The sequence below is a fragment of the Anomaloglossus baeobatrachus genome, chromosome 1 (assembly GCF_048569485.1).
Source record: "Anomaloglossus baeobatrachus isolate aAnoBae1 chromosome 1, aAnoBae1.hap1, whole genome shotgun sequence".
Classification (NCBI taxonomy): Eukaryota; Metazoa; Chordata; class Amphibia; order Anura; family Aromobatidae; genus Anomaloglossus; species Anomaloglossus baeobatrachus.
This window is the reverse complement of record NC_134353.1, coordinates 941,022,028-941,049,600: the sequence shown is the minus strand read 5'-3', so window position 1 is coordinate 941,049,600 and position 27,573 is coordinate 941,022,028. Positions and strand designations below refer to the sequence as shown.

At 52.4% G+C, this 27,573-nt stretch overlaps 1 protein-coding gene across 3 annotated transcripts in view; it reads right to left on the bottom strand.

Moving 5' to 3' along the window:
• Window positions 1-27,573, bottom strand: part of NIPBL (NIPBL cohesin loading factor) — a 400,749-nt gene that overhangs the window by 178,060 nt on the left and 195,116 nt on the right. For all 3 annotated transcript variants that reach the window (XM_075328597.1, XM_075328583.1, XM_075328589.1), the window contains exons 12-24: window positions 27,324-27,506; window positions 26,643-26,714; window positions 26,371-26,460; window positions 25,909-26,012; window positions 25,736-25,822; window positions 25,369-25,597; window positions 21,080-21,231; window positions 20,890-20,970; window positions 8,622-8,722; window positions 8,362-8,494; window positions 8,126-8,208; window positions 7,877-8,009; window positions 7,609-7,752 (exon numbers count right to left, since the gene is read on the bottom strand). In XM_075328597.1, coding sequence (XP_075184712.1) covers window positions 7,609-7,752; window positions 7,877-8,009; window positions 8,126-8,208; window positions 8,362-8,494; window positions 8,622-8,722; window positions 20,890-20,970; window positions 21,080-21,231; window positions 25,369-25,597; window positions 25,736-25,822; window positions 25,909-26,012; window positions 26,371-26,460; window positions 26,643-26,714; window positions 27,324-27,506 — 1,592 coding nt within the window. The remainder of the gene's footprint in view (window positions 1-7,608; window positions 7,753-7,876; window positions 8,010-8,125; window positions 8,209-8,361; window positions 8,495-8,621; window positions 8,723-20,889; window positions 20,971-21,079; window positions 21,232-25,368; window positions 25,598-25,735; window positions 25,823-25,908; window positions 26,013-26,370; window positions 26,461-26,642; window positions 26,715-27,323; window positions 27,507-27,573) is intronic.

Here is a 27,573-nt window from a genome sequence, read left to right as displayed (position 1 = left end):
ATAAGATCATTCACTATGGCGTCACCATCCGGGGTATCTAGATTGAGAGCGGCCCCAGCATCAGACTCCTGATCAGTTACATCCGCCTCATCACACAGAGAGTCGTCCCGCTGGGACCCTGACCAGTGTGATGAAGTTGAGGGCCCCTCATAGCGAGCCCGCTTAGGTTGTCTGGGACTGTCGTCCGAGTCAGAGCCGTCACCCTGGGGTGCATGTGACACCCCCGGAGCTAGGAAGTGGTCCAGCTGAGGGGGACCAGGGGGCAATGATTCCACAGTGCCCATGGTCTGAGTTACTGGTCTAGACTGCAATGTTTCAAGAATTTTAGACATAGTCATAGACAATCTGTCAGCAAAAGCTGCAAACTCCGTCCCTGTCACCTGGACAGCATTCACAGGTGGTTCTCCCTGGGTCACCTCTAGCAGCGGCCCCGGCTGAGCAATTGCCACAGGGGCCGAGCACTGCACACAATGGGGGTCAGTGGAACCTGCCGGTAGAGTAGCCCCACATGCGGTACAAGCAGCATATAAAGTCCGTGCCTTGGCACTTTTGCTTTTTGCGGACGACATGCTGTTGTCTCCTTGAGAAATCTAAGGAGGGTATATAGCAGAAAATCACCAGCGACTGTACAGTGCAAAGTATTGACAGCACAAAATACAAAGTACACTATGGCACAAGTGGGGGAGACCCCTTGAGGGCTGCTTACCGCCCGCTGAAAAGCGGGTGTGAGGTCGTAGAATCCCTTGTCTGGGTCTCCCAGCCTCCCCTCCGCAGTTCAGCGTGCAGGCAGGAATGGCTGCCGGCGTCCTGTGAAGAGGGGCGGACCGTGGGCGTCACAAACAAAAGTGCGGGAAACTGCGTCCAACTGTGCCTAGTGTGAGGGCTGGAGTATGTAAAACAGACTCCAGCTCTTAGCGCTGCTGGTCTGTACAGCGTCCCGCCCTCCTCCTGACTGGCAGGTCTGGGGGCGGGAACGATACGAACTAGGCCGCAAAAGCCGGGGACTGTAGTAATCTAGCGCGGCCGTCATATATGCACGGCCAGCGCGGAAGTCCCCGGCGCACCACAAATCCCAGCCGCGACGCAGTAAAAACTGACCCCCGCGGCCGGATCGGCCGATCGTACTAAGTCACCTCACTCAGCAGAGCTGTAGTGAGTAACGGCACAAGCGCAGCAGCGCTGTTTACCCCGGCGCTCTAACACACCCAGCAATGCTGCAGTGTGCGTGCGATAAGCACGCGGACACGGAGTACCTTAATGAAGCAGGGTCCTGTCCCCTGAGGAAACTCCGCTCCGTATCCAGCAGATCCTCCAGGGGCTGTGGATGGAGCACGGCCTCAGTGCCCGGAGACCGGTAAAGTCCCACTTCACCCAGAGCCCTAATGGGGATGGGGAAGGAATGAGCATGTGGGCTCCAGCCTCCGTACCCGCAATGGGTACCTCAACCTTAACAAACACCGCCGACAGAAAGTGGGGTGAGAAGGGAGCATGCTGGGGGCACTAGTATGGGCCCTCTTTTCTTCCATCCGACATAGTCAGCAGCTGCTGCTGACTAAACAGTGGAGCTATGCGTGGATGTCTGGCCTCCTTCGCACAAAGCATAAAACTGAGGAGCCCGTGATCCCACGGGGGGGTGTATAGCCAGAAGGGGAGGGGCCTTACACTTTTAAGTGTAGTACTTTGTGTGGCCTCCGGAGGCAGTAGCTATACACCCAATTGTCTGGGTCTCCCAATTAGGAGCGACAAAGAAATTCCCTTCTTCTTTGTCGCTCCATTGGGAGACCCAGACAATTGGGACGTCCAAAAGCAGTCCCTGGGTGGGTAAAATAATACCTCGTAATAGAGCCGTAAAACGGCCCCTTCCTACAGGTGGGCAACCGCCGCCTGAAGGACTCGCCTACCTAGGCTGGCATCTGCCGAAGCATAGGTATGCACCTGATAGTGTTTCGTGAAAGTGTGCAGACTCGACCAGGTAGCCGCCTGACACACCTGCTGAGCCGTAGCCTGGTGCCGCAAAGCCCAGGACGCACCCACGGCTCTGGTAGAATGGGCCTTCAGCCCTGAGGGAACCGGAAGCCCAGAGGAACGGTAGGCTTCGAGAATTGGTTCCTTGATCCACCGAGCCAGGGTTGATTTGGAAGCCTGTGACCCTTTTCGCTGGCCAGCGACAAGGACAAAGAGTGCATCCGAGCGGCGCAGGGGCGCCGTACGAGAAATGTAGAGTCTGAGTGCTCTCACCAGATCCAACAAGTGCAAATCCTTTTCACATTGGTGAACTGGATGTGGACAAAGAGAAGGTAAGGAGATATCCTGATTGAGATGAAAGGGGGATACCACCTTAGGGAGAAATTCCGGAACCGGACGCAGAACCACCTTGTCCTGGTGAAACACCAGGAAAGGAGCCTTGCATGACAGCGCTGCTAGCTCAGACACTCTCCGAAGTGATGTGACTGCTACTAGGAAGACCACTTTCTGCGAAAGGCGTGAAAGAGAAATATCCTTCATTGGCTCAAAAGGTGGTTTCTGAAGAGCCATCAGCACCCTGTTCAGATCCCAGGGTTCTAACGGACGCTTGTAAGGAGGAACTATGTGACAAACCCCCTGCAGGAACGTGCGCACCTTTGGAAGTCTGGCTAGGCGCTTCTGGAAAAACACAGAGAGCGCGGAGACTTGTCCCTTAAGAGAACCGAGCGACAAACCCTTTTCCAATCCGGATTGAAGGAAGGAAAGAAAAGTGGGCAAGGCAAATGGCCAGGGAGTAAAACCCTGATCACCGCACCAGGATAGGAATATTCTCCACGTCCTGTGGTAGATCTTGGCGGACGTTGGTTTCCTGGCCTATCTCATAGTGGCAATGACCTCTTGAGATAACCCTGAAGATGCTAGGATCCAGGACTCAATGGCCACACAGTCAGGTTGAGGGCCGCAGAATTCAGATGGAAAAACGGCCCTTGAGACAGCAAGTTTGGTCGGTCTGGTAGTGCCCACGGTTGACCCACCGTGAGATGCCACAGATCCGGGTACCACGACCTCCTCGGCCAGTCTGGAGCGACGAGGATGGCGCGGCGGCAGTCTGACCTGATCTTGCGTAACACTCTGGGCAACAGTGCCAGAGGAGGAAACACATAAGGCAGTTGAAACTGCGACCAATCCTGAACTAATGCGTCTGCCGCCAGAGCTCTGTGATCTTGAGACCGTGCCATGAATGCCGGGACCTTGTTGTTGTGCCGGGACGCCATTAGGTCGACGTCCGGCATCCCCCAGCGGCAACAGATCTCTTGAAATACGTCCGGGTGAAGGGACCATTCCCCTGCGTCCATGCCCTGGCGACTGAGAAAGTCTGCTTCCCAGTTTTCTACGCCCGGGATGTGAACTGCGGATATGGCGGATGCAGTGGCTTCCGCCCACAGCAGAATCCGCCGGACTTCCTGGAAGGCTTGCCGACTGCGTGTGCCGCCCTGGTGGTTGATGTATGCCACCGCTGTGGAGTTGTCCGACTGAATTCGGATCTGTTTGCCTTCCAGCCACGGCTGGAACGCTTTTAGGGCAAGATACACTGCCCTTATCTCCAGAACATTGATCTGCAGGGAGGACTCTGGCTGAGTCCAGGTACCCTGGGCCCTGTGGTGGAGAAAAACCGCTCCCCACCCTAACAGGCTCGCGTCCGTCGTGACCACCGCCCAGGATGGTGGTAGGAAGGATTTCCCCTTCGACAATGAAGTGGGAAGAAGCCACCACCGAAGAGAGGCTTTGGCTGCCTGAGAAAGGGAGACGTTCCTGTCGAGGGACGTCGACTTCCTGTCCCACTTGCGGAGAATGTCCCATTGAAGTGGACGCAGATGAAACTGCGCAAAAGGAACTGCCTCCATTGCTGCCACCATCTTCCCTAGGAAGTGCATGAGGCGCCTCAAGGGGTGTGACTGGCCTTGAAGGAGAGATTGCACCCCTGTCTGTAGTGAACGCTGTTTGTCCAGCGGAAGCTTCACTATCGCTGGAAGAGTATGAAACTCCATGCCAAGATATGTCAGTGATTGGGCCGGTGTCAGATTTGACTTTGTGAAATTGATGATCCACCCGAATCGCTGAAGAGTCTCCAGAGCAATGTCCAGGCTGTGTTGGCATGCCACTCGGGAGGGCGCCTTGACAAGCAGATCGTCTAAGTAAGGGATCACCGAGTGTCCCTGAGAGTGTAGGACTGCTACAACTGCTGCCATGACCTTGGTGAAGACCCGTGGTGCTGTCGCCAGGCCGAAAGGCAGGGCCACGAACTGAAGGTGTTCGTCCCCGATGGCGAAACGCAGGAAGCGCTGATGCTCTGGTGCAATCGGTACGTGGAGATAAGCATCTTTGATGTCGATTGATGCTAGGAAATCTCCTTGGGACATTGAGGCGATGACGGAGCGGAGCGATTCCATCCGGAACCGCCTGGTTTTCACGTGTTTGTTGAGCAGTTTTAGGTCCAGAACAGGACGGAAAGATCCGTCCTTTTTTGGCACAACAAACAAGTTGAGTAAAAACCGTGACCCTGTTGCTGAAGAGGAACAGGGATCACCACTCCTTCTGCCTTCAGAGTGCACACCGCCTGAAGAAGAGCATCGGCTCGCTCGGGGGGCGGAGATGTTCTGAAGAAACGAGTCGGAGGACGAGAGCTGAGCTCTATCCTGTAACCGTGAGACAGAATGTCTCTCACCCAACGGTCTTGTACCTGTGGCAGCCAGGCGTCGCAAAAGCGGGAGAGCCTGCCACCGACCGAGGATGCGGCGTGAAGAGGCCGAAAGTCATGAGGAGGCCGCTTTGGGAGCGGTTCCTCCGGCGGTCTTTTTAGGACGTGACTTAGACCGCCATGAATCGGAGTTCGTCTGACCCTTCTGTGGCCTGTTGGACGAGGAGAATTGAGACCTGCCCGCGGGCCAAAAGGACCGAAACCTCGATTGTACCTTCCGTTGTTGAGGTCTTTTTGGTTTGGACTGGGGTAAGGATGAGTCCTTTCCCTTGGATTGTTTAATGATTTCATCCAATCGCTCACCAAACAGGCGGTCGCCAGAAAATGGCAACCCGGTTAAGAACTTTTTGGAGGCAGAGTCTGGCTTCCATTCACGTAGCCACATGGCCCTGCGGACTGCCACCGAATTGGCGGATGCTACCGCCGTACGGCTCGTAGAGTCTAGGACAGCATTAATGGCGTATGACGCAAACGCCGACGCCTGAGAGGTTAATGACACCACCTGCGGAGCAGAGGCCCGTGTGACTGCATTAATCTGCGAGTGACAAGCTGAGATAGCTTGGAGCGCCCATACGGCTGCGAATGCCGGAGCAAAGGACGCGCCGATAGCCTCATAGATGGATTTCAACCAGAGCTCCATCTGTCTGTCAGTGGCATCTTTGAGTGAGGCCCCATCTTCCACTGCAACTATGGATCTAGCCGCCAGTCTGGAGACTGGAGGATCCACCTTGGGACACTGAGCCCAACCCTTGACAACGTCAGGGGGAAAGGGATAACGTGTGTCCTTAAGTCGCTTAGAAAAGCGCTTATCTGGGCAAGCTCGGTGTTTCTGGACTGCCTCTCTGAAATCGGAGTGATCCAGGAACATACTCATTGTACGCTTGGGAAACCTAAAACGGAATTTCTCCTGCTGAGAAGCTGACTCCTCAATTGGAGGAGCTGGGGGAGAAAGATCCAACACCTGATTGATGGACGCTATAAGGTCGTTCACTATGGCGTCCCCTTCTGGTGTATCTAGGTTGAGAGCGGCTTCAGGATCAGAGTCCTGATCTGCCCCCTCCGCTTCATCCTCTAGAGAGTCCTCCTGCTGAGACCCTGAGCAGTGTGATGAAGTCGAGGGAAGCTCCCAGCGACCCCGCTTAGGTGGTCTGGGACTGCGGTCCGTGTCAGAGACCTCACCTTGAGACCTATGAGTCACCCCAGGAGCACTTTGCTGCTCCAACCGAGGGGGGCCTGGGGTCAATGATTCAACAGTGCCCGGGGCCTGTGTTACAGGTCTGGACTGCAAAGCTTCTAGTATCTTAGCAGACCATTTATCCATAGTCTCAGAAAGTTTGTCAGCGAATACTGCAAACTCCGTCCCTGTCACCTGGACAGTGGCAGCCGGTGTTTCTACCTGGGCCGAGGGTCCCACTAGTGGCTGAGGCTCCGGCTGAGTAAGTACCATAGGTGCCGAGCATTGCACACAATGAGGGTAGGTGGAACCTGCAGGTAGCAAAGCCGCACATGAGGTACAGGTTGCAAAGTAAGCCTGTGCTTTGGCACCCTTGCTATTTGCAGACGACATGCTGTTGTCTCCTCTGAGTACAATCTGGGAGGGTATATAGCCAAAAACCAGTGCGACCGTACAGAGTAAATGTATAGCATATAAACCTATATATATACACTTCGGCACCCAGGGGGGCCAGCACCTAGAAACAGGTGCGGCTTACCGACCGCCCAAAGCGGTTGTGTGACCACCAGATTCCCTGCCTGGATCTCCCAGAGCCGTTTGTCTCTCCTCTCTAGCTTCAGAAGTGCTGACAGGAATGGCTGCCAGCGTTCTGTGAGGAGGAGGGGGCCGTGGGCGTGCCCAAGAAAGTGCGGGAATCTGGTGTCCCACTGTGCTCAGTGAGGGGGGAGGAGGATACAAAGTATGCTCCAGCCCTCAGCGCTGACGTCCAGTGCAGCGTCCCTCCCTTCCCCTGACTGACAGGCCCGGGGGCGGGAATATGCGGTACTAGGCCGCAAAAGCCGGGGACTAAAGTTATAAGCGCGGCCGGCAAACAAGCGCGGTCAGCGCGGTAGTCCCGGCGCACTAACACACCCAGCAGTGCTGCAGCGTGTATGACACAAGCGCTCCATGCGCTGTCCCCAAGGGGACACAGAGTACCTCACAGTAGCAGGGCCTTGTCCCTGACGATACCCAGCTCCTGTCCAGCAGATTCCCCAGGGGCTGCGGAGGGAGCACGGTCCCAGTGTCTGGAGACCGATTAGGATCCCACTTCACCCAGAGCCCCTAGGGGATGGGGAAGGAAAACAGCATGTTGGCTCCTGCCTATGTACCCGCAATGGGTACCTCAACCTTAACCGCACCGCCGACCAGAGTGGGGTGAGAAGGGAGCATGCTGGGAGCCCTATATGGGCCCACTTTTCTTCCATCCGAAATAGTCAGCAGCTGCTGCTGACTAAATTGTGGAGCTATGCGTGCATGTGTGCCTCCTTCGCACAAAGCATAAAAACTGAGGAGCCCGTGACTCACGGGGGGGTGTATAGGCAGAAGGGGAGGGGCTTTACACTTTTAAGTGTAATACTTTGTGTGGCCTCCGGAGGCAGAAGCTATACACCCAATTGACTGGGTCTCCCAATGGAGCGACAAAGAAATGTATTTTGTAGCAGAACCCCCCCAAACAACCAGCCGATGTCATTAAGAACAAGGCGTCCTGGAGGTGATGATCCGCCCCCACAGAGCCCGGATCTAACATCAGCCAGACGGTCTTTTCTATTTATAAAATCCTTTATTTTTCAAAGCATTCTTTCATTGTAGCATTTTTTTCCCCACACCTACATAAAAAAAATTTGCACAGTATTGAATGTTCTATCGACATCCCAGGCCTGATGTTTACCTGCTTTAGTATTCGGTCTATTGACCCTTGGTCCATCTTGCTGGTAACTGCGTCTTTCCTGAGTCGAGCCGCTACTGTACCCAAGTAGTCCAACGAAGCCACACGCAGCGCCATCTCTGTTGACTTGTTACTGAACTGATGAACCTACGACAAGCGATGACGTCCTTATAAGTTATGTGACAGCAAATAATAAATGACCTTGAATGTCATCCTAATTCAGTACAACATGTTCAATACAATAATAAAAATAGATATATGAAGGACCTACCAAAAGCCGACCAAGCAAACTCAGCAAGAGCTCAGCGGCCGGCCACTCTGGCTTATTTACAGTGGAGAGAAGATCCTGGACGAAGTTCTCAAACAGCGGCCTGTAGTCTTCCTCCCCCTGCTTACTCCCGCACCTACGAGAGAGAACGCCTCATTATAATACCTACAAACCAGTGACCGTCGTATACATGACATTCTAGCATCAGATATAAAAAAAAAAAAAAAAAAATAAAAAGCCCGCCAAACTCACTTTTTCAGAAAAATGGATAGAAAATTTTGTGCAGTCCGCATGGCAGTTTCATAGGAGTTGGTGATGAACACATCTTGATCGATCTAGAAATATAAATCCAGATTGATGGGAATAGGAGAAATCAAGGAAATGATACATATTGAGATATACATATTGAGATATATTTATATTATAGATTGTTATACATATATATATATACATATTGATACATGCTGCTGAGAACTCAGATTTTATACCTTTTTATTCGACTCCTCTTCTGCATGGTCTCTATCAGACGGAAGGTGAACCACACACTGTATGAGCTGTAGGACCAGCGCCGTCACCATCTGGATGTACATGGCTTCCCCGTCATCATCGCTGCTGTTTAACCTGTAGTAGCACAGACGTGATCATTCATATCAGCAGTGACTAGGCAAACAGCAAATAAAGGGCCTTAATTTCTGGAAATCCCCAAGGCCCAGATCAAATGAAGTCACAAGGTAAATCTCAGGAGTACCTAAAATTCCTTAGGCTTCTTTTACTTGTTGGCAGTCTGGCAAGAGAGGTGAACAGCTCCTCCAAGATCAGCTGTCTGTGTTTTTCGTACCTGGAAAATACCTGTGAGAAATGCAGAACGTAAATTAGCTAGAGCTCCATAGATGAGGGGATAAGGACCTGACAGAAGGACTCCAGCCACAGCAAATGTGGCACAAGAAGGCCGACCCGACCCAGACGGGTCTCTGCCCTTAAACTCTTGGGTCTGCTTCTACAAAATCAAATCCTGTGGTGTAAATACTGTAGTATCGCTGTGTATAGCAAAAGTGAACAGATGATCGCAGTTTCAAGTCCCTTAAAGTAACTAACTAAAACAGTAAAGTGCAAAAAAAAAAAAAAGAGAATTTTGTTACTTACCGTAAATTCTTTTTCTTATAGTTCCGTATTGGGAGACCCAGACCATGGGTGTTTCGCTTCTGCCTCCGGAGGACACACAAAGTACTACACTTAAAAGTGTAACCCCTCCCTCTGAGCTTATACACCCCCTGGTAGCCAGTCCTAGCCAGTTTAGTGCAAAAGCTGAAGGAGAATAGCCACCCACAAGTAGAACCGAGTAAGAACCGGAACAACCGAAGACTCTGTCCACGACAACAGCCGGTGATAACACACGGAACAAGAAAATTGCCAACAGGCAACAGGGAGGGAGCTGGGTCTCCCAATACGGAACTATAAGAAAAAGAATTTACGGTAAGTAAAACAAAATTCTCTTTTTCTTCATCGTTCCTTTGGGAGACCCAGACCATGGGACGTTCCAAAGCTGTCCCTGGGTGGGAATAAACAGAAAAAACTAAGAAGTAGGCGGAGCCTAACTTCACAAGTGGGCGACAGCCGCCTGAAGGATGCGTCTGCCCAAGCTCGCATCTGCCGAAGCATAAGCATGCACTTGGTAGTGCTTCGAAAAGGTATGCAGGCTAGTCCAAGTGGCAGCCTGACAGACTTGTTGAGCCGTAGCCTGGTGCCTAAAAGCCCAAGAGGCACCGACAGCTCTGGTCGAGTGTGCTTTGATCCCCGGCGGGGGGGGCACCTGAGTACTCTGGTAGGCGTCCGAAATGGTCGATCTAATCTAACGGGCCAAGGTCGGCTTAGAAGCAGGGAGACCCTTGCGCTGCCCTGTGGTTAGCACAAAAAGAGAGGTGCACCGCCTGAGCGCAGCGGTGCGAGCCACATAAATCCGGAGAGCACGCACCAGATCTAGAGTATGCAGCGCTTTCTCAAAGCGATGAACAGGGGCCGGACAGAAGGAAGGCAAGGAAATATCCTGGTTAAGGTGGAAGGGAGAGACCACCTTAGGAAGAAAGTCCGGGGTCGGACGGAGAACTACCTTGTCTTGGTGAAAAACCAAAAAAGGTGACTCCGAGGAGAGCGCAGCCAAATCTGAGACTCTCCTGAGAGAAGTTATGGCAACTAGAAAGGCCACCGTTTGAGAAAGACGATACAAAGAAACCTCCCTAAGGGGCTCGAAAGGGGGTTTCTGCAATACCGTGAGGACAAAGTTAAGGTCCCAGGGATCCAAGGGCCGCCGATAAGGCGGAATGAGGTGAGACACACCTTACATGAAGGTGCGGACCTGAGCCAGCCGGGCGAGACGCCGCTGGAACAGAACTGATAGAGCTGAGACTTGTCCCTTGAGAGAGTTGAGGGACAGTCCTAGCTGCAGACCGGACTGTAAAAAAGACAGAAGGGTCGGCAACGAGAATGGCCAAGGAGAATGGCCGGAAGAGCGACACCAGGACAGGAAAATTTTCCAAGTCCTGTGATAGATCTTGACGGAGGAAGACTTACGGGCCCGAGTCATAGTGGAGATGACTTCAGGAGGAATACCAGAAGCCGTCAAAATCCAGGACTCAAGAGCCACGCCGTCAATTTGAGTGCCGCAGAATTCGGGTGGAAAAACGGACCTTGCGAGAGCAGGTCTGGACGGTCTCCACGGACAGTTGGAGCAGGTCCGGATACCAAGCTCGCCTGGGCCAGTCCGGTGCAATGAGGATGACTCGACGGCCCTCCATTCTGATCTTGCGCAGGACTCTGGGCAAGAGAGCTAGAGGGGGAAACACGTAGGACAGACGAAACTGGGACCAGTCTTGAACCAGAGCGTCCGCGGCGAAGGCCTGAAGATCGTGGGAGCGAGCCACGTAAACCGGAACCTTGTTGTTGTGACGGGATGCCATTAGGTCCACGTCCGGAGTGCCCCACTTGCGGCAGATTGACTGAAACACTGCCGGGTGCAGGGACCACTCGCCACCGTCCACGGATTGACGGCTGAGATAATCTGCCTCCCAGTTTTCTACGCCAGGGACGTGGACTGCGGATATGGTGGACTTGGAGTCCTCCGCCCATTGAAGAATGCGTTGGACCTCCAACATTGCCAGGCGGCTGCGTGTCCCGCCTTGGTGATTGATGTAGGCAACCGCTGTCGTTGTCTGACTGGACTCGAATGTGCTTGCCCGCCAACAGGTGGTGAAAGGCTAGGAGAGCTAGAAGCACAGCTCTGGTTTCCAGCACATTGATTGAAAGGGCTGACTCGGACGGAGTCCAAGTGCCCTGTGCTCTGTGGTGGAGATGTACCGCTCCCCAGCCGGATAGGCTGGCATCCGTGGTGAGAATCACCCAGGACGGAGACAGGAAGGAGCGCCCTTGGGACAGGGAGAGGGGTCGAAGCCACCACTGAAGAGAGCTCCTGGTCCGTGGCGACAAAGCCACTAACCTCTGTAAGGAGGAAGGCCGCTTGTCCCAACAGCGGAGAATGTCCAGCTGCAGAGGATGCAGATGGAACTGGGCAAAGGGAACCGCCTCCATGGAGGCCACCATTTGACCCAGCACCTGCATCAGACGCCTGAGGGTATAACGGCGGGGCCTCAGCAGAGAGCGCACCGCTAGCTGGAGTGACTACTGTTTGATTAAGGGCAACTTCACAAGTGCCGGAAAAGTCTCGAACTGCATCCCTAGGTACGTGAGACTCTGGGTCGGAGTCAGAGTGGATTTGGGAAGATTGACAATCCACCCGAATTGGACTAGAGTGGCGAGAGTGAGCGAAACACTCCGCTGACAGTCTGCGCTGGATGTACCCTTGACCAGAAGGTCGTCCAGATAAGGAAGCACTGCTAACCCCTGGAGGTGCAGGACCGCAATCACTGCTGCCATGACCTTGGTGAATACCCGAGGGGCCGTGGCTAACCCGAAGGGGAGAGCCACGAATTGGAAATGATCCTCTCCTATCGCAAAATGTAACAAACGCTGATGTGACACTGCGATTGGCACATGTAGATAGGCATCTCTGATGTCGATGGATGCCAGGAACTCCCCTTGGGTCATAGAGGCAATGACTGATCGCAGAGACTCCATGCGAAAATGCCGCACCCGCACATGCTTGTTGAGAAGCTTGAGATCCAGGATGGGCCGGAAGGTACCGTCCTTTTTCGGAACTATGAAGAGATTTGAGTAAAAACCTCTGAACCGTTCCTGAGCGGGAACTGGGACAATCACTCCGTTTGCCTGCAAGGACGCCACGGCCTGCGAGAAGGCGGCGGCCTTGGAGCAGGGGGGAGTTGAGAGAAAAGAAGGGAATTTTGTTACTTACCGTAAATTCCTTTTCTTCTAGCTCTTATTGGGAGACCCAGACGATTGGGGTATAGCTACTGCCCTCCGGAGGCCACACAAAGCACTACACTAAAAAGTGCAAGGCCCCTCCCCTTCTGGCTATACACCCCCCGTGGTATCACGGGTTCTCCAGTTTTAGTGCCAAAGCAAGAAGGAGGAAGCCAATAACTGGCTTAAACAAATTAACTCCGAATAACATCGGAGAACTGAAAAACCGTTCAACATGAACAACATGTGTACCCGCAAACAACAAAAAAACATCCCGAAGGACAACAGGGCGGGTGCTGGGTCTCCCAATAAGAGCTAGAAGAAAAGGAATTTACGGTAAGTAACAAAATTCCCTTCTTCTTCAGCGCTCTATTGGGAGACCCAGACGATTGGGACGTCCAAAAGCTGTCCCTGGGTGGGTAAAGAAATACCTCATGTTAGAGCTGCAAAACAGCCCTCCCCTACGGGGGTGTCACTGCCGCCTGCAGGACTCTTCTACCTAAGCTGGCATCCGCCGAAGCATAGGTATGCACCTGATAATGCTTGGTGAAAGTGTGCAGACTGGACCAGGTAGCTGCCTGGCACACCTGTTGAGCCGAAGCCTGGTGACGTAATGCCCAGGACGCACCCACGGCTCTGGTTGAGTGGGCTTTTAGCCCTGAAGGAACCGGAAGCCCCGCAGAACGGTAGGCCTCTAGAATTGGTTCTTTGATCCATCGAGCCAGGGTGGCTTTAGAAGCCTGCAACCCCTTGCGCGGACCAGCGACAAGGACAAAAAGTGCATCGGCACGGCGCATGGGCGCCGTGCGGGAAATGTAGATTCTGAGTGCTCTCACCAGATCTAGCAAACGTAAGTCCTTTTCATACCGGTGAACCGGATGAGGACAAAACGAAGGCAAGGATATATCCTGATTAAGATGAAAAGAGGATACGACTTTAGGGAGAAACTCCGGAATAGGGCGCAGCACTACCTTGTCCTGGTGGAACACCAGGAAGGGAGCCTTGGATGACAGAGCTGCCAGCTCAGACACTCGCCGAAGCGATGTGATCGCAACAAGAAACGCCACTTTCTGTGACAGCCGAGAAAAGGAAACTTCCTTCAGAGGCTCGAAGGGCGGCTTCTGGAGAGCAACTAGTACCCTGTTCAGATCCCATGGATCTAACGGCCGCTTGTACGGGGGCACAATATGACAGACCCCCTGCAGGAACGTGCGCACCTTAGAAAGACGTGCTAGACGCTTCTGAAAAAACACGGATAGTGCCGAAACTTGCCCTTTAAGGGAGCTGAGCGACAAGCCCTTTTCTAACCCCGATTGCAGGAAGGAAAGAAACTTGGGCAATGCAAATGGCCAGGGAGACACTCCCTGAGCAGAGCACCAGGATAAGAAAATCTTCCACGTTCTGTGGTAGATCTTAGCCGAATTCGACTTTCTAGCTTGTCTCATTGTGGCAACGACTCCTTGAGATAATCCTGCAGATGCTAGGATCCAGGACTCAATGGCCACACAGTCAGGTTCAGGGCCGCAGAATTCTGATGGAAAAACGGCCCTTGGGACAGTAAGTCTGGTCGGTCTGGCAGTGACCACGGTCGACCGATCGTGAGATGCCACAGATCCGGATACCACGACCTCCTCGGCCAGTCTGGAGCGACGAGTATGACGCGGCTGCACTCGGATCTGATCTTGCGTAGCACTCTGGGCAAGAGCGCCAGAGGCGGAAACACGTATGGGAGCTGAAACTGCGACCAATCTTGAACCAAGGCGTCTGCCGCCAGAGCTCTTTGATCGCGCGACCTCGCCATGAATGCCGGGACCTTGTTGTTGTGCCGGGATGCCATTAGGTCGACGTCCGGCACTCCCCAAGCGGCGACAGATTTCCTGAAACACGTCCGGGTGAAGGGACCATTCCCCTGCGTCCATGCCCTGGCGACTGAGGAAGTCTGCTTCCCAGTTTTCTACGCCTGGGATGTGAACCGCGGATATGGTGGATGCTCTGTCTTCCACCCACATTAGAATGCGCCGGACTTCTTGGAAGGCTTGCCGACTGCGCGTCCCTCATTGGTGGTTGATGTATGCCACCGCTGTGGAGTTGTCCGATTGGATTCGGATCTGCTTTCCTTCCAGCCACTGTTGGAAGGCCAGTAGAGCAAGATACACTGCTCTGATCTCCAGAACATTGATCTGAAGGGTGGACTCCTGCGGAGTCCACGTCCCCTGAGCCCTGTGGTGGAGAAATACTGCTCCCCACCCTGACAGACTCGCATCTGTCGTGACTACTGCCCAGGATGGGGGCAGGAAGGATCTTCCCTGAGACAATGAGGTGGGAAGGAGCCACCATTGTAGGGAGTCCTTGGCCGTCTGGGAAAGCGAGACTTTCCTGTCCAGGGACGTTGACTTCCCGTCCCATTGGCGGAGAATGTCCCATTGAAGTGGGCGCAGATGAAACTGCGCAAAGGGAACTGCTTCCATGGCTGCCACCATCTTCCCTAGGAAATGCATGAGGCGCCGCAAGGGATGCAACTGGCCCTGCAGAAGAGATTGCACCCCTGTCTGTAGTGACCGCTGCTTGTTCAGCGGAAGCTTCACTATCGCTGCTAGAGTATGAAACTCCATGCCAAGATACGTTAGTGATTGAGTCGGTGATAGGATCGACTTTGGAAAGTTGATGATCCATCCGAAAGACTGTAGGGTCTCCAGCGTAGCATTCAGGCTGTGCTGACATGCCTCTTGAGAGGGAGCTTTGACCAATAAATCGTCTAGGTAAGGGATCACCGAGTGTCCCTGAGAGTGCAAGACTGCTACCACCGCCGCCATGACCTTGGTGAAGACCCGTGGGGCTGTTGCCAGACCAAATGGCAGAGCTACGAACTGAAAATGGTCGTCTCATATCACAAAACGTAGAAAACGTTGATGTTCTGTAGCAATTGGCACGTGGAGATAAGCATCTTTGATGTCTATTGAGGCAAGGAAGTCTCCTCTGGACATTGAGGCAATGACAGAACGCAGGGTTTCCATCCGGAACTTCCTGGCGTGCACATGTTTGTTGAGCCGTTTTAGGTCCAGAACAGGACGGAACGAGCCGTCCTTTTTTGGAACCACAAAGAGATTGGAGTAAAACCCTTGCCCTTGTTCCTGAGGAGGGACTGGGATCACCACTCCTTCCGCTCTTAGGGAGCCCACCGCCTGCAGCAGAGCATCTGCTCGGTCTGGATGTGGGGAGGTTCTGAAGAACCGAGCTGGAGGACGAGAATTGAACTCGATTCTGTACCCGCGAGACAAAATGTCCGTCACCCACCGGTCTTTGACCTGTGACATCCAAATGCCGGAAAAGCGGGAGAGCCTGCCCCCGACCGGCGATGCGGAGGGAGGGGGCTGGAAGTCATGAGGTAGCCGCTTTGGAAGCGGTACCTCCATTTGCTTTCTTGGGGCGCGTGTGAGCCCGCCACGAATCTGAGTTTATTTGCGTCCTCTGAGTCCCTTTGGACGAGGTAAATGGTGTCTTGCCCGAACCTCGAAAGGACTGAAACCTCTGCTGCCACTTTTTCTGCTGAGGTTTGGTTGTTCTGGGTTGTGGTAAAGAGGAGTCTTTACCCTTAGACTGCTTAATGATATCAGCCAATGGCTCGCCAAACAGTCTATCTCTAGATAAAGGCAAACTGGTTAAACATTTTTTGGAACCAGCATCTGCTTTCCAGTCCTTTAACCACAAGGCTCTGCGCAAAACTACCGAATTGGCGGACGCCATTGAGGTGCGACTGGTAGATTCTAGGACCGCATTGATAGCGTAAGACGCAAACGCCGACATCTGCGTGGTAAGGTGCGCCACTTGCGGCACTGCTGGATGTATGATAGCATCCACTTTTGCTAAGCCAGCTGAAATAGCCTGGAGTGCCCATACGGCTGCGAATGCCGGAGCAAACGACGCGCCGATAGCTTCATAGACAGATTTTAACCAAAGGTCCATCTGTCTGTCATTGGCATCTTTAAGTGAAGCGCCATCCTCCACTGCAACTATGGACCTAGCTGCGAGTTTGGAAATCGGGGGGTCTACCTTTGGACACTGTGTCCAGCGCTTGACCACCTCAGGGGGGAAAGGGAAACGCGTATCTTTAGATCGTTTAGAGAAACGCCTTTCTGGGTGAGCGTCGTGCTTCTGGATTGATTCTCTGAAGTCAGCTGATGGCTGAGATAAGGTCGTTTACCATGGCATCCCCATCAGGGGTATCCAGGTTGAGAGGGGTTCCAGGAATGGATTCCTGATCACTCTCATCAGACACATCACAGGGAGACTGATTGCGCTGAGACCCTGAGCAGTGTGATGACGTCGAGGGTCTTTCCCAGCGAGCTCGCTTAGGGTGGCTGGGGCTATCATCTGAGTCATAATCCTCGGCCTGTGAAGCCGGGGACCCCCCTGTGGGCTGGATTAATTCCAAGTGAGGGGGACCTGAGGACAGAGGCCTCGCCGTGCCCAAAGACTGAGCCCCATGCATAGATTGCAAGGTTTCAAGTATTTTTGCCATAGAGACAGACATATTATCAGCAAAAACTGCAAAGTCTGTCCCTGTCACCGGGGCAGGACTTACAGGCGTCTCAGCCTGGGTCACTACCTCTCCTGACTCCGGCCGGCGAAGCAGCACCGGGTCGGAGCATTGCACACAATGGGGGTCATCGGAGCCTGCTGGTAGATTAGCCCCACATGCAGCACACGCAGTATACACAGCCCTAGCCTTGGCAGCCTTGCGTTTTGAGGATGGCATGTTGTTGCTTCCACAGAGGGATCTGGGAGATGCAGCCAGAAGCGACCTCACAGTGCAAGAAATACAATATCTCTATATCCTACACAGTACACCAATACACCGTGAGGCACTAGAGGGACCAGCACAGAAAAATCGCTTACCGCCCGCTTAAAAAGCGGGTGTGTGGTCGCCAGATAGCCCCTAGTCCAGGTCTCCCAGAGCCTTGCGTCCTTCCTCCAGCCAGACTGCATGTAATGGCTGCCGGCGTCCTGAGAGAGAAGGGGGGCGGGCCCTGGGCGTTCCTGGCTAAGAGCGGGAAGCCTGCTTCCCTCTGTGCCTAGTGTGAGGGCTGGAGCATGTAAATCAGGCTCCAGCCCTCGTCGCTGCTAGCGAACAGCGTCTCTCCCCTACCCTGAATGACAGGGTGGGGGCGGGAACGAATCGGAGCTGCCGGCGTCCTAGGCCCAAAAAGCCGGGGACTCAATTTATAACCGCCGCCGCCGTAAAAGCGCGGACGGCGGATCCCCGGCGCACCACAAGTCACAGCAGCGCCGCCCGGTCCAGAGGGGGTCGGCGCTGCGTTCCCATACACAAACAATCCCCCAGTAATCTGTAGGGACACTAGCTCCAACGTTGCGGTCCCCGGCGCACTACAACACCCAGCCAGCCCGGAGTGTGTCTGTGCCTGCCGGGGACACAGAGTACCTGTATGATGCAGGGCCTGTCCCTGATCGTACTCCTGCTCCGTCTCCATCAGGTTCTAATGGGTCTGTGGATGGAGCCCGGCGTCAGAGCTGAGAGGCCGGCAGGATCCCACTTCCACAGAGCCCTACCAGGGGATGTGGAAGGAAAACAGCATGTCAGGCTCCAGCCCTGTACCAGCAATAGGTACCTCAACCTTACAACACCATCCAGGGGTGAGAAGGGAGCATGCTGGGGACACTATATGTGTCCTCTTTTCTTCCATCCGAAATAGTCAGCAGCTACTGCTGACTAAAATCTGTGGAGCTATGCATGGAATGTCTGACCTCCTTCGCACACAAAGCTAAAACTGGAGAACCCGTGATACCACGGGGGGTGTATAGCCAGAAGGGGAGGGGCCTTGCACTTTTTAGTGTAGTGCTTTGTGTGGCCTCCGGAGGGCAGTAGCTATACCCCAATCGTCTGGGTCTCCCAATAGAGCGCTGAAGAAAAATCTGTTTAGAGGGCTGGAAGAGAATTCTATCCTGTAGCCGTGAGATATGATGTCTCTCACCCACTGATCGGAGACTTGCTTCAACCAAGCGTCGCCAAAGTGGGAGAGCCTGCCACCGACTAAGGACGTGGCTGGAGCGGGCAGAGAGTCATGAGGAAGCTGCCTTAGTGGCAGAACCTCCTGCGGTCTTCTGCGGACGCGCGTTTGGGCGCCAGTTGGATTTCTGATCCTTGGCTGAGTTAGCGGATGAGGCGGAAGGCTTAGAGGATGACCAGTTGGAGGAACGAAAGGAACGAAACCTCGATTGATTCCTACCCTGGGCGGGTTTCCTGGTCTTGGTTTGTGGCATGGAAGTACTCTTCCCGCCAGTAGCTTCTTTAATGATTTCATCCAGCTGTTCACCAAACAGCCGTGAACAAGCAAAAGGGAGCCCAGCAAGAAACTTCTTGGAAGAAGAATCTGCCTTCCACTCTCGAAGCCACAAAATCCTGCGGATAACAGAGAATTAGCTGAAGCCACCGCAGTGCGGTGAGCAGCCTCCAGCATGGCAGACATGGCATAAGATGAAAAGGCTGAAGCCTGAGCAGTTAAGGTAACCATCTCAGGCATAGATTCCATGGTGAGGGAATGCATCTCCTCTAGAGAAGCAGAGATGGCTTTGAGAGCCCACACTGCTGCAAAAGTCGGGGAAAACGCGGCCCCCGCAGCTTCGTACACAGATTTGGCCAGAAGGTCAATCTGACGGTCAGTGGAATCCTTAAGTGAGGTGCCGTCAGCCACCGACAACGGTCCGGGCTGATAGCCTAGACACCGGAGGGTCTACCTTTGGGGAGTGAGACCACTCCTTGACCACCTCAGGTGGAAATGGAAACCGGTCATCAGAACCACGCTTTGGAAAGCGTTTGTCAGGGCAGGCCCTGGGTTTGGTCACAGCGGTCTGAAAACTGGAGTGGTTAAAGAACACACTCTTCACTCTCTTAGGCGAGGTAAACTGATGTTTTTCTGCCAAAGAGAGTTGCTCCTCTGACACTGGCGGATTGAGATCCAGCACAGAATTAATAGAAGCAATCAAATCACTAAGATCTGAGTCACCCTCAGAGAAATCGATGGGATACATAGCCTCCGAGCCCCCAGTGAGGGCATCCTCCTCATCTTGAGAGTCAGCTCTTGAGACAGAGCCGTGGGATGGGGAGGGCGAGGAAACCCTGCGCCTTCTCTTGGAAGGACGGGGTCTGGGATCAGATGATGAATCCTCCGTGAGCTCCGATGGACGGAGGTCAGAGGATAGGAGTCCTCTGTCAAGAGTATTAGAGGCACCCTGTGAGGGGGGCTGATGCATATTCATCAAAGTCCTGGACAAAAGCCCCATGGACTCAGCAAATGACTGGGATATGGACCTAGAAAAGGACTCTACCCAGGCCGGGGGTTCAATCACAGGTGCAGCAACAGCCTGAGCGACCACTGGGGGTGAGACTCCAGGCTGTGGCACCGCCAAGTTAGAGCAACCATCACAGTGTGGATAAATGCTCGGCTCAGGCAGCAGGAGCTTACATGCAGTGCATGCAGAATAAAGCTTTGGAGCCTTGCTCCTTGTGTGAGACATGCTGCTGGAGTGGGGGCTTTGCAGAGAATTAACCCCAGGGAGAATATACAGAGGTCCATAACCGGAGACCGGCTGTGGCTTACCAGACCGCTGAGCGCGGTGTTGTGTGCCCTCCAGATCCCGAAGCCCAGTCCCCCAGTGCGCAGCACCTCAGCAGAGATGCAGAATGCAGGATGTCCCAGAGCAGAGTGAACTCTGCCTGAGAAGAGGGCGTTCCTATAAAAGAGCGGGAACTGGAGGGCTATAGAGACCTGCAGGGAAGGAGGGACGCCCCAGCAGTGGGGAGTGTCCCTCCCCTGTGTAGAATGGCCGCCGGGAGGAGCCGAACCTGTCCCTCTGCATGAGTGACATGCGAGGGCAGGAAAATGAAACGAGGCCTCCGGCGAAGCCAGGGCCTAAATTTAAGCGGCGAGGCCGACAAGCAGGCACCATCGGCGCGGTTCTCAGTCAAAAGCTAGAGAACCCGCCGGAAAAGTTAAAACAATCACATACAGCATACTCTCCCCTTACAATAAAGAACCGGGACCCCCAACATAAACGTCTCAGGTACTTAGCTGCTGAGACGCAGGGTCATGTCCCTGGGGATGAGTGCTCCGGTCCAACAGAATCCTCAAGGGGCTGTGGATGGAGACCGGACTCCTGCCAGGCATGGAGACCGTGCTGGCTCCCACTTCAAGCCAGAGCCCAGAAGGAATGGTGAAGGAGCACGGCATGTAGGCTGCAGCCTTGTAAATCAACCTAAACACCACCGACACAGTGGGGTGAGAAGGGACATGCCGGGAGTCCAGACATGGACCCGCTTTTCTTCAAACTCTTTCCAAAAGTCAAACAAATCAGATGAGAATGCATGTGTGGATGTATGCCTCCTGACACAAAGCAATAAACTGGCTAGGACTGGCTACCAGGGGGTGTATAAGCTCAGAGGGAGGAGCTACACTTTTAAGCGTAGTACTTTGTGTGTCCTCCGGAGGCAGAAGCTAAACACCCATGGTCTGGGTCTCCCAAAGGAACGTTAAAGAAAATGAGGGTGCCATGCCATGCTCAAACTTCTTAGCTAAAAGCCATCATGGTCCTTTAGGTTAAGGGGAGCCAAAACTCTCACAGCTTCTTACCGCAGTGACCAGCTTGATGGCACACAGCTGCAGCTCGCTGACGTTCTCCACAAAGAAAGGCGTAATCCCCATTGACGACACCTGTCGAGAGATTAACATAAGTAAATAAATAATGCAATGACGTGACATACAGGCAATATGCAGGTCCTTTTATATAAAGAGGAGGACATCACAGTCACAGGCCGGTTACCTGCAGGATGGTGGTGTCCGTCAGCAGCTGGATCTCTAGGAGCTCGGACAGACTGGCCACAATGTCGCACACTTTATTGTACAGCATAACGATCACCCTCTGCTTGTGCGTTGAACATTTTGCACGTTTGGCTTTTGAGCTCATTAGTCCCCCTGAAAAGGAACATTCATTGTAAGAAACCAGAAAAGAAGGGAATTTTGTTACTTACCGTAAATTCCTTTTCTTCTAGCTCCTATTGGGAGACCCAGACGATTGGGTGTATAGTACTGCCTCCGGAGGCCACACAAAGCATTACACTAAAAAGTGTAAGGCCCCTCCCCTTCTGGCTATACACCCCCAGTGGGATTACTGGCTCACCAGTTTTAGTGCAAAAGCAAGAAGGAGGAAAGCCAATAACTGGTTTAAACAAATTCACTCCGAAGTAACATCGGAGAACTGAAAACCATTGAACATGAACAACATGTGGACCCGAAAAACAACCAAAAATCCCGAAGGACAACAGGGCGGGTGCTGGGTCTCCCAATAGGAGCTAGAAGAAAAGGAATTTACGGTAAGTAACAAAATTCCCTTCTTCTTCGGCGCTCCATTGGGAGACCCAGACGATTGGGACGTCCAAAAGCTGTCCCTGGGTGGGTAAAGAAATACCTCATGTTAGAGCTGCAAAGACAGCCCTCCCCTACGGGGAGGCAACTGCCGCCTGCAGGACTCTTCTACCTAGGCTGGCGTCCGCCGAAGCATAGGTATGCACCTGATAATGTTTGGTGAAAGTGTGCAGACTCGACCAGGTAGCTGCCTGGCACACCTGTTGAGCCGTAGCCTGGTGTCGTAATGCCCAGGACGCACCCACGGCTCTGGTAGAATGGGCCTTCAGCCCTGATGGAACCGGAAGCCCAGCAGAACGGTAGGCTTCAAGAATTGGTTCTTTGATCCATCGAGCCAGGGTGGCTTTGGAAGCCTGCGACCCTTTGCGCTTACCAGCGACAAGGACAAAGAGTGCATCCGAGCGGCGCAGGGGCGCCGTGCGGGAAATGTAGATTCTGAGTGCTCTCACCAGATCCAACAAATGTAAATCCTTTTCATACCGATGAACTGCATGCGGATAAAAGGAAGGCAAGGAGATATCCTGATTAAGATGAAAAGAGGATACCACCTTAGGGAGAAACTCCTGAATGGGGCGCAGCACTACCTTGTCCTGGTGGAACACCAGGAAAGGAGCTTTGGAAGACAGCGCTGCTAGTTCAGACACTCTCCGAAGAGACGTGACCACTACCAGAAAGGCCACTTTCTGTGAGAGTCGAGAAAGTGACACATCCCTCAGAGGCTCGAAGGGCGGCTTCTGGAGAGCAACAAGGACCTTGTTTAGATCCCACGGATCTAACGGCCGCCTGTACGGAGGTACGATATGACAAACCCCCTGCAGGAACGTGCGCACCTGAGAAAGTCGTGCTATACGCTTCTGAAAAAACACGGATAGTGCCGAGACTTGCCCTTTAAGGGAGCCTAGCGACAAGCCCTTTTCCAACCCAGATTGCAGGAAGGAAAGAACGACAGGTAACGCGAATGGCCAGGGGGATACTCCTTGTGCAGAGCACCAGGATAAGAAAATCTTCCACGTTCTGTGGTAGATCTTAGCAGAAGTGGACTTCCTAGCCTGTCTCATGGTGGCCACGACCCCTTGGGGTAATCCTGAAGACGCTAGGATCCAGGACTCAATGGCCACACAGTCAGGTTCAGGGCCGCAGAATTCCGATGGAAAAACGGCCCTTGGGACAGTAAGTCTGGACGGTCTGGTAGTGCCCACGGTTGGCCGACCGTGAGATGCCACAGATCCGGGTACCACGACCTCCTCGGCCAGTCTGGGGCGACGAGTATGACGCGGCCGCAATCGGATCTGATCTTGCGTAACACTCTGGGCAAGAGTGCCAGAGGTGGAAACACATAAGGGAGCCGGAACTGCGACCAATCTTGCACTAAGGCGTCTGCCGCCAGAGCTCTTTGATCGCGAGACCGCGCTATGAAGGTCGGAACCTTGTTGTTGTGCCGAGACGCCATTAGGTCGACGTCCGGCACCCCCCAGCGGCGGCAGATTTCCTGAAACACGTCCGGGTGAAGGGACCATTCCCCTGTATCCTTAAGACGTTTGGAGAAACGCTTGTCTGGGTAAGCATGGTGTTTCTGGACTGATTCTCTGAAGTCAGCGTGGTCCAGAAAAGTACTCAGTTTACGCTTGGGATACCTGAAATGGAACTTCTCCTGCTGTGCAGCTGCCTCCTCTGCAGAAGGGGCAGGGGGAGAAATTTCCAATAGACTATTGATGGCCGCTATAAGGTCATTTACCATGGCGTCACCATCAGGAGTATCCAGATTGAGAGCGGTTTCAGGATTAGACTCCTGATCACCCTCCTCTGTCTCATCATGTAGAGACTCTTCTCGCTGAGACCCTGATCCGCGTGATGACGTGGAGGGTCTCTCCCAGCGAGCACGCTTAGGCTGCCTGGGACTGTCATCTGAATCAGAGCCGTCAGGCTGAGATGCCTGGGACCCCCCTGAAGCACGGATTAACTCCAACTGAGGGGGACCGGGGAACGTTGCCGCAGCAGTGTCCATGGTCTGAGTAACTGGCCTGGCCTGCAAGGTCTCTAGGATCTTTGTCATAGTGACAGACATCTTGTCAGCAAAAACTGCAAACTCTGTCCCCGTCACCGGGACAGGGTTCACCGGCGACTCTGCCTGGGCCACTACCACCATAGACTCCGGCTGACGAAGTGGCACAGGGACCGAACATTGCACACAATGGGGGTCATTGTAACCTGCCGGTAGATCAGCCCCACAAGCGGCACAAGCAGCGCTTACAGCCTGTGTCTTGGCACCCTTGCGTTTTGCGGATGACATGTTGTCGTCTCCTCAGAGCAAGATAGGGCATACAGCCAAGAAGCGACCTTACAGTGCAATATATATATACATATATATATGGTATAGAGAAAAAAAGGTACACCAAAATAACACTGTGGCACTAGTGGGGCCAGCACTAAAGTGCTGCTTACCGCCCGCTTAACGCGGGTGTGTGGTCGCCAGAAATCCCTTGTCTGGGTCTCCCAGAGCCTGTGTCCGTTCTCCAGCCAGACTGCATGTAGGAATGGCTGCCGGCGTCCTATGGAGAGGGGCGGGCCCATGGCGTGTGCAGACAAAGAGCGGGAAACCTGCGTCCCACTGTGCTCAGTGAGAGGGCTGGAGCATGTAAATAAGACTCCAGCCCTCGGCGCTGATTAATCGTACAGCGTCTCTCCCTTGCCCTGATTGACAGGGTGGGGGCGGGAACGAAGCGGAGCTAGGCCGCAGAAGCCGGGGACTAAATTTATAAGCGACGCCGTCGTAAAAGCACGGTCGGCGCTAAGTCCCCGGCGCACTACAAGTCGCAGCCGCGCCGCCGCTCCAGGGGCGGCCGGCGCGGCAGTCCCCAACACATAAAGTCACTCAGAAAAACTGTAGTGACTGTAACCCCAGCGCGCAGCGCTACTGTCCCCGGCGCACTAGCACACCCAGCAAGTCTGGAATGTGCGCGGCCTGTTTGAGACACAGAGTACCTGAATGTCGCAGGGCCTTGTCCCTGAACGGTACCCAGCTCCGTATCCAGCAGGTTCCATGGGTCTGTGGATGGAGCCCGGCCTCAGGGCTTGGGGGCCGGTAAGATCCCACTTCCTCAGAGCCCCTCAGGGGGATGGGGAAGGAAAACAGCATGTGGGCTCCAGCCTCCGTACCCACAATGGGTACCTCAACCTTAACAAACACCGCCGACATAAAGTGGGGTGAGAAGGGAGCATGCTGGGGGCCCTAGTATGGGCCCTCTTTTCTTCCATCCGACATAGTCAGCAGCTGCTGCTGACTAAACAGTGGAGCTATGCGTGGATGTCTGACCTCCTTCGCACAAAGCAGAAAACTGGTGAGCCAGTAATCCCACTGGGGGTGTATAGCCAGAAGGGGAGGGGCCTTACACTTTTTAGTGTAATGCTTTGTGTGGCCTCCGGAGGCAGTACTATACACCCAATCGTCTGGGTCTCCCAATGGAGCGCCGAAGAAAAATAAAATCTTAACTAAAACTAATTTTCTCAAATAAAAAAAATATATAAAAAAATTGGAGTAAAAAAAATCCCATATTGCATATACAAAAAGGTAAAAAAAAAAAAAAAAAAAACAACCCCCAAACATTACATAAAAAATGCATTATACAAATACAACACTACTGCGTCAAAAATTCAAAACATGTCACACATAATAAATCGCCGCCTCACCTCCGTGGGGATCGACCCTATAGACAGGATCGTACTGCGGATAGAGCGTGTTTTGTAAATGAAATTTAGTGTACTGAAGAACACGCTCGATGACGTCCTCGATGTAAACGGCCTTCGGCATACTGGGGGATGTCATGATGTTGATGGCGGTCAGACAGGCGTCAGCAGATTTGGTGACTCGCTCCATGATCAGATCTCGCCATAGCTTTTCCTCATCCTCATCATTGTTCTAAAGAGGAAAACACATTGAAATTAAGATTGTGCACCCGTGTAGTACAGGAGGATAGTCAGGCCTAACATTGAGGGCTTAGCCTTAGACTAGATCATTAATGTTTGACCACAAAGGGCAGGTAAAATGGCCACTTACATGATTCAGCATGGTGGAAAGCTTGGAGCCATCCTGGATATTCTTCTCCAGAATCCCCAGTAACTTCACCATTTTTTCAGAAGAAATCTATAGTGAAAAGAAAACAGAATTGTAACATCATACCAAGTCAGGCCAAAATGACCGTGTATACACATGTGAAAACACCTTCTTACTTTATTCATGATGCCCATTGCTTTTATTTTTGCCGACTCGCTGCCGAGCTCGTTCAGTTGGTGTTTACCTAACAGAAGGTCAGCAGGGATCTCTTCATCATCACCTAGAGAGAGAAAGCGGAAATAAAAAATAAAAAAAAAAAAAGTCTCTTTAGACAGGTTTTTCGTGCATTTTTCAAGATTACAAAATATTTCATAAAATTAAAGAAATATAAAAAAAAAATATTTAAATGAAAGTCACTGATGCTCACGTGAAAAATAATAATAATAATAATAAAAAATGTAGCTGCTAGTAAGGTAATGGGATCGTGTTTAAGTCCCAATGGTATAAAACAGAGAAAAATATCTACATTATTTAAATTGGCAACGGCCCACAGCCCAAAAACACTTGTCTGAGCTGAGGTTTGTGACATTTTGGATATTAAATCTCCGCCAAATCTCTCTATTAATTTGAAGTATTACCAAAACTGCTAAAATCCATATCTTCTAAATTTTCCAATATAGTTTCTACTGCTGCTGAAAACCTCTTAAATGTGGACGAGTCCATCATCTCTGCAAAGAAATAAAAGAAGGGGTTATTTATTTGCAAAATTAATACAGGGAGGAAAAAAAAAAAATATAATTATACATATATCTATCTATATCTATATATATATATATATATATTATTTTTTTTTTACATTTTTTTTTATTTTTTAAGTATTTGCAATAAATTATACGAAATTATGTCTCACCTTCCGGCGTCAGCTTGGGCTCGTAGGCTTTCCTTTTCTTCTGACGTTCTTTCTTCTTCATCCTTCGAGCAACTAAAAAAAATAAATGTAGATGATGAACACTACCGTCCACTATGTCATAGAGGCAAACATTGTGGCATATTGCAAGTAAGGCTGCTTTCACACATCTGGGCTTTTGCAGTCAGGCACAGTCCGGCGCCGGATCCATTTCATTTGCCATCGACTTGTATTAGCGCCGGATTGTGCCGGATGAACTTGTGTTGAATGCGGCGAAATTTCTTCGTCCGGCTCCCAAAAGGACGCAGCATGCAACATTTTTTGTCTCCGAGAAAAAACCGGACCATGCCGGATCCGGCATGTTGTATAATGGAAGCCTATGGGCACCGGATCTGTCGTCATCCGGCATACGACGGAATACGACAGATCCGGTATTTTTAACTGAGCATGCTCAGTATCACAACAGATCCACAAAAAATGGAAGGAACGCATGGAAAAAAATGATGCGACGGATCAGTTTTCTCGCCAGTTCCGTCACATCAGTTTTTTCACCGGATTGTGCCTGACAGCAAAAACCGGATGTGTGAAAGCAGCCTAATAGAAGGGATATTGTAGCAAGAGGGGGGACAGGGGTGCAAAGTCGTAACATCTCCTGCATCGGAGCAGTCCGCTCTGCAGCCTTGCCTTCACTGAGGCTTGGTGGTGGAGAATCCTCCATTTCCGAGTCTTCGGGGCTGCGATCACGGTACCGGCTGCTCCGCCTGTTGTCGTTCCCACTCCGCCTGTGATCCCCTGAACTTCGCCGCTCCCTTTCTTCCATCTTCCACTCGTGATCGGTCTTATCCCTTTTGTTTCGTTTTTTAGAAGCTGAAGGAGAAATGTAGTATTAATATAGAAAGTCTATTGATAAACATTCTAGGAAAAAAAAAAAAAA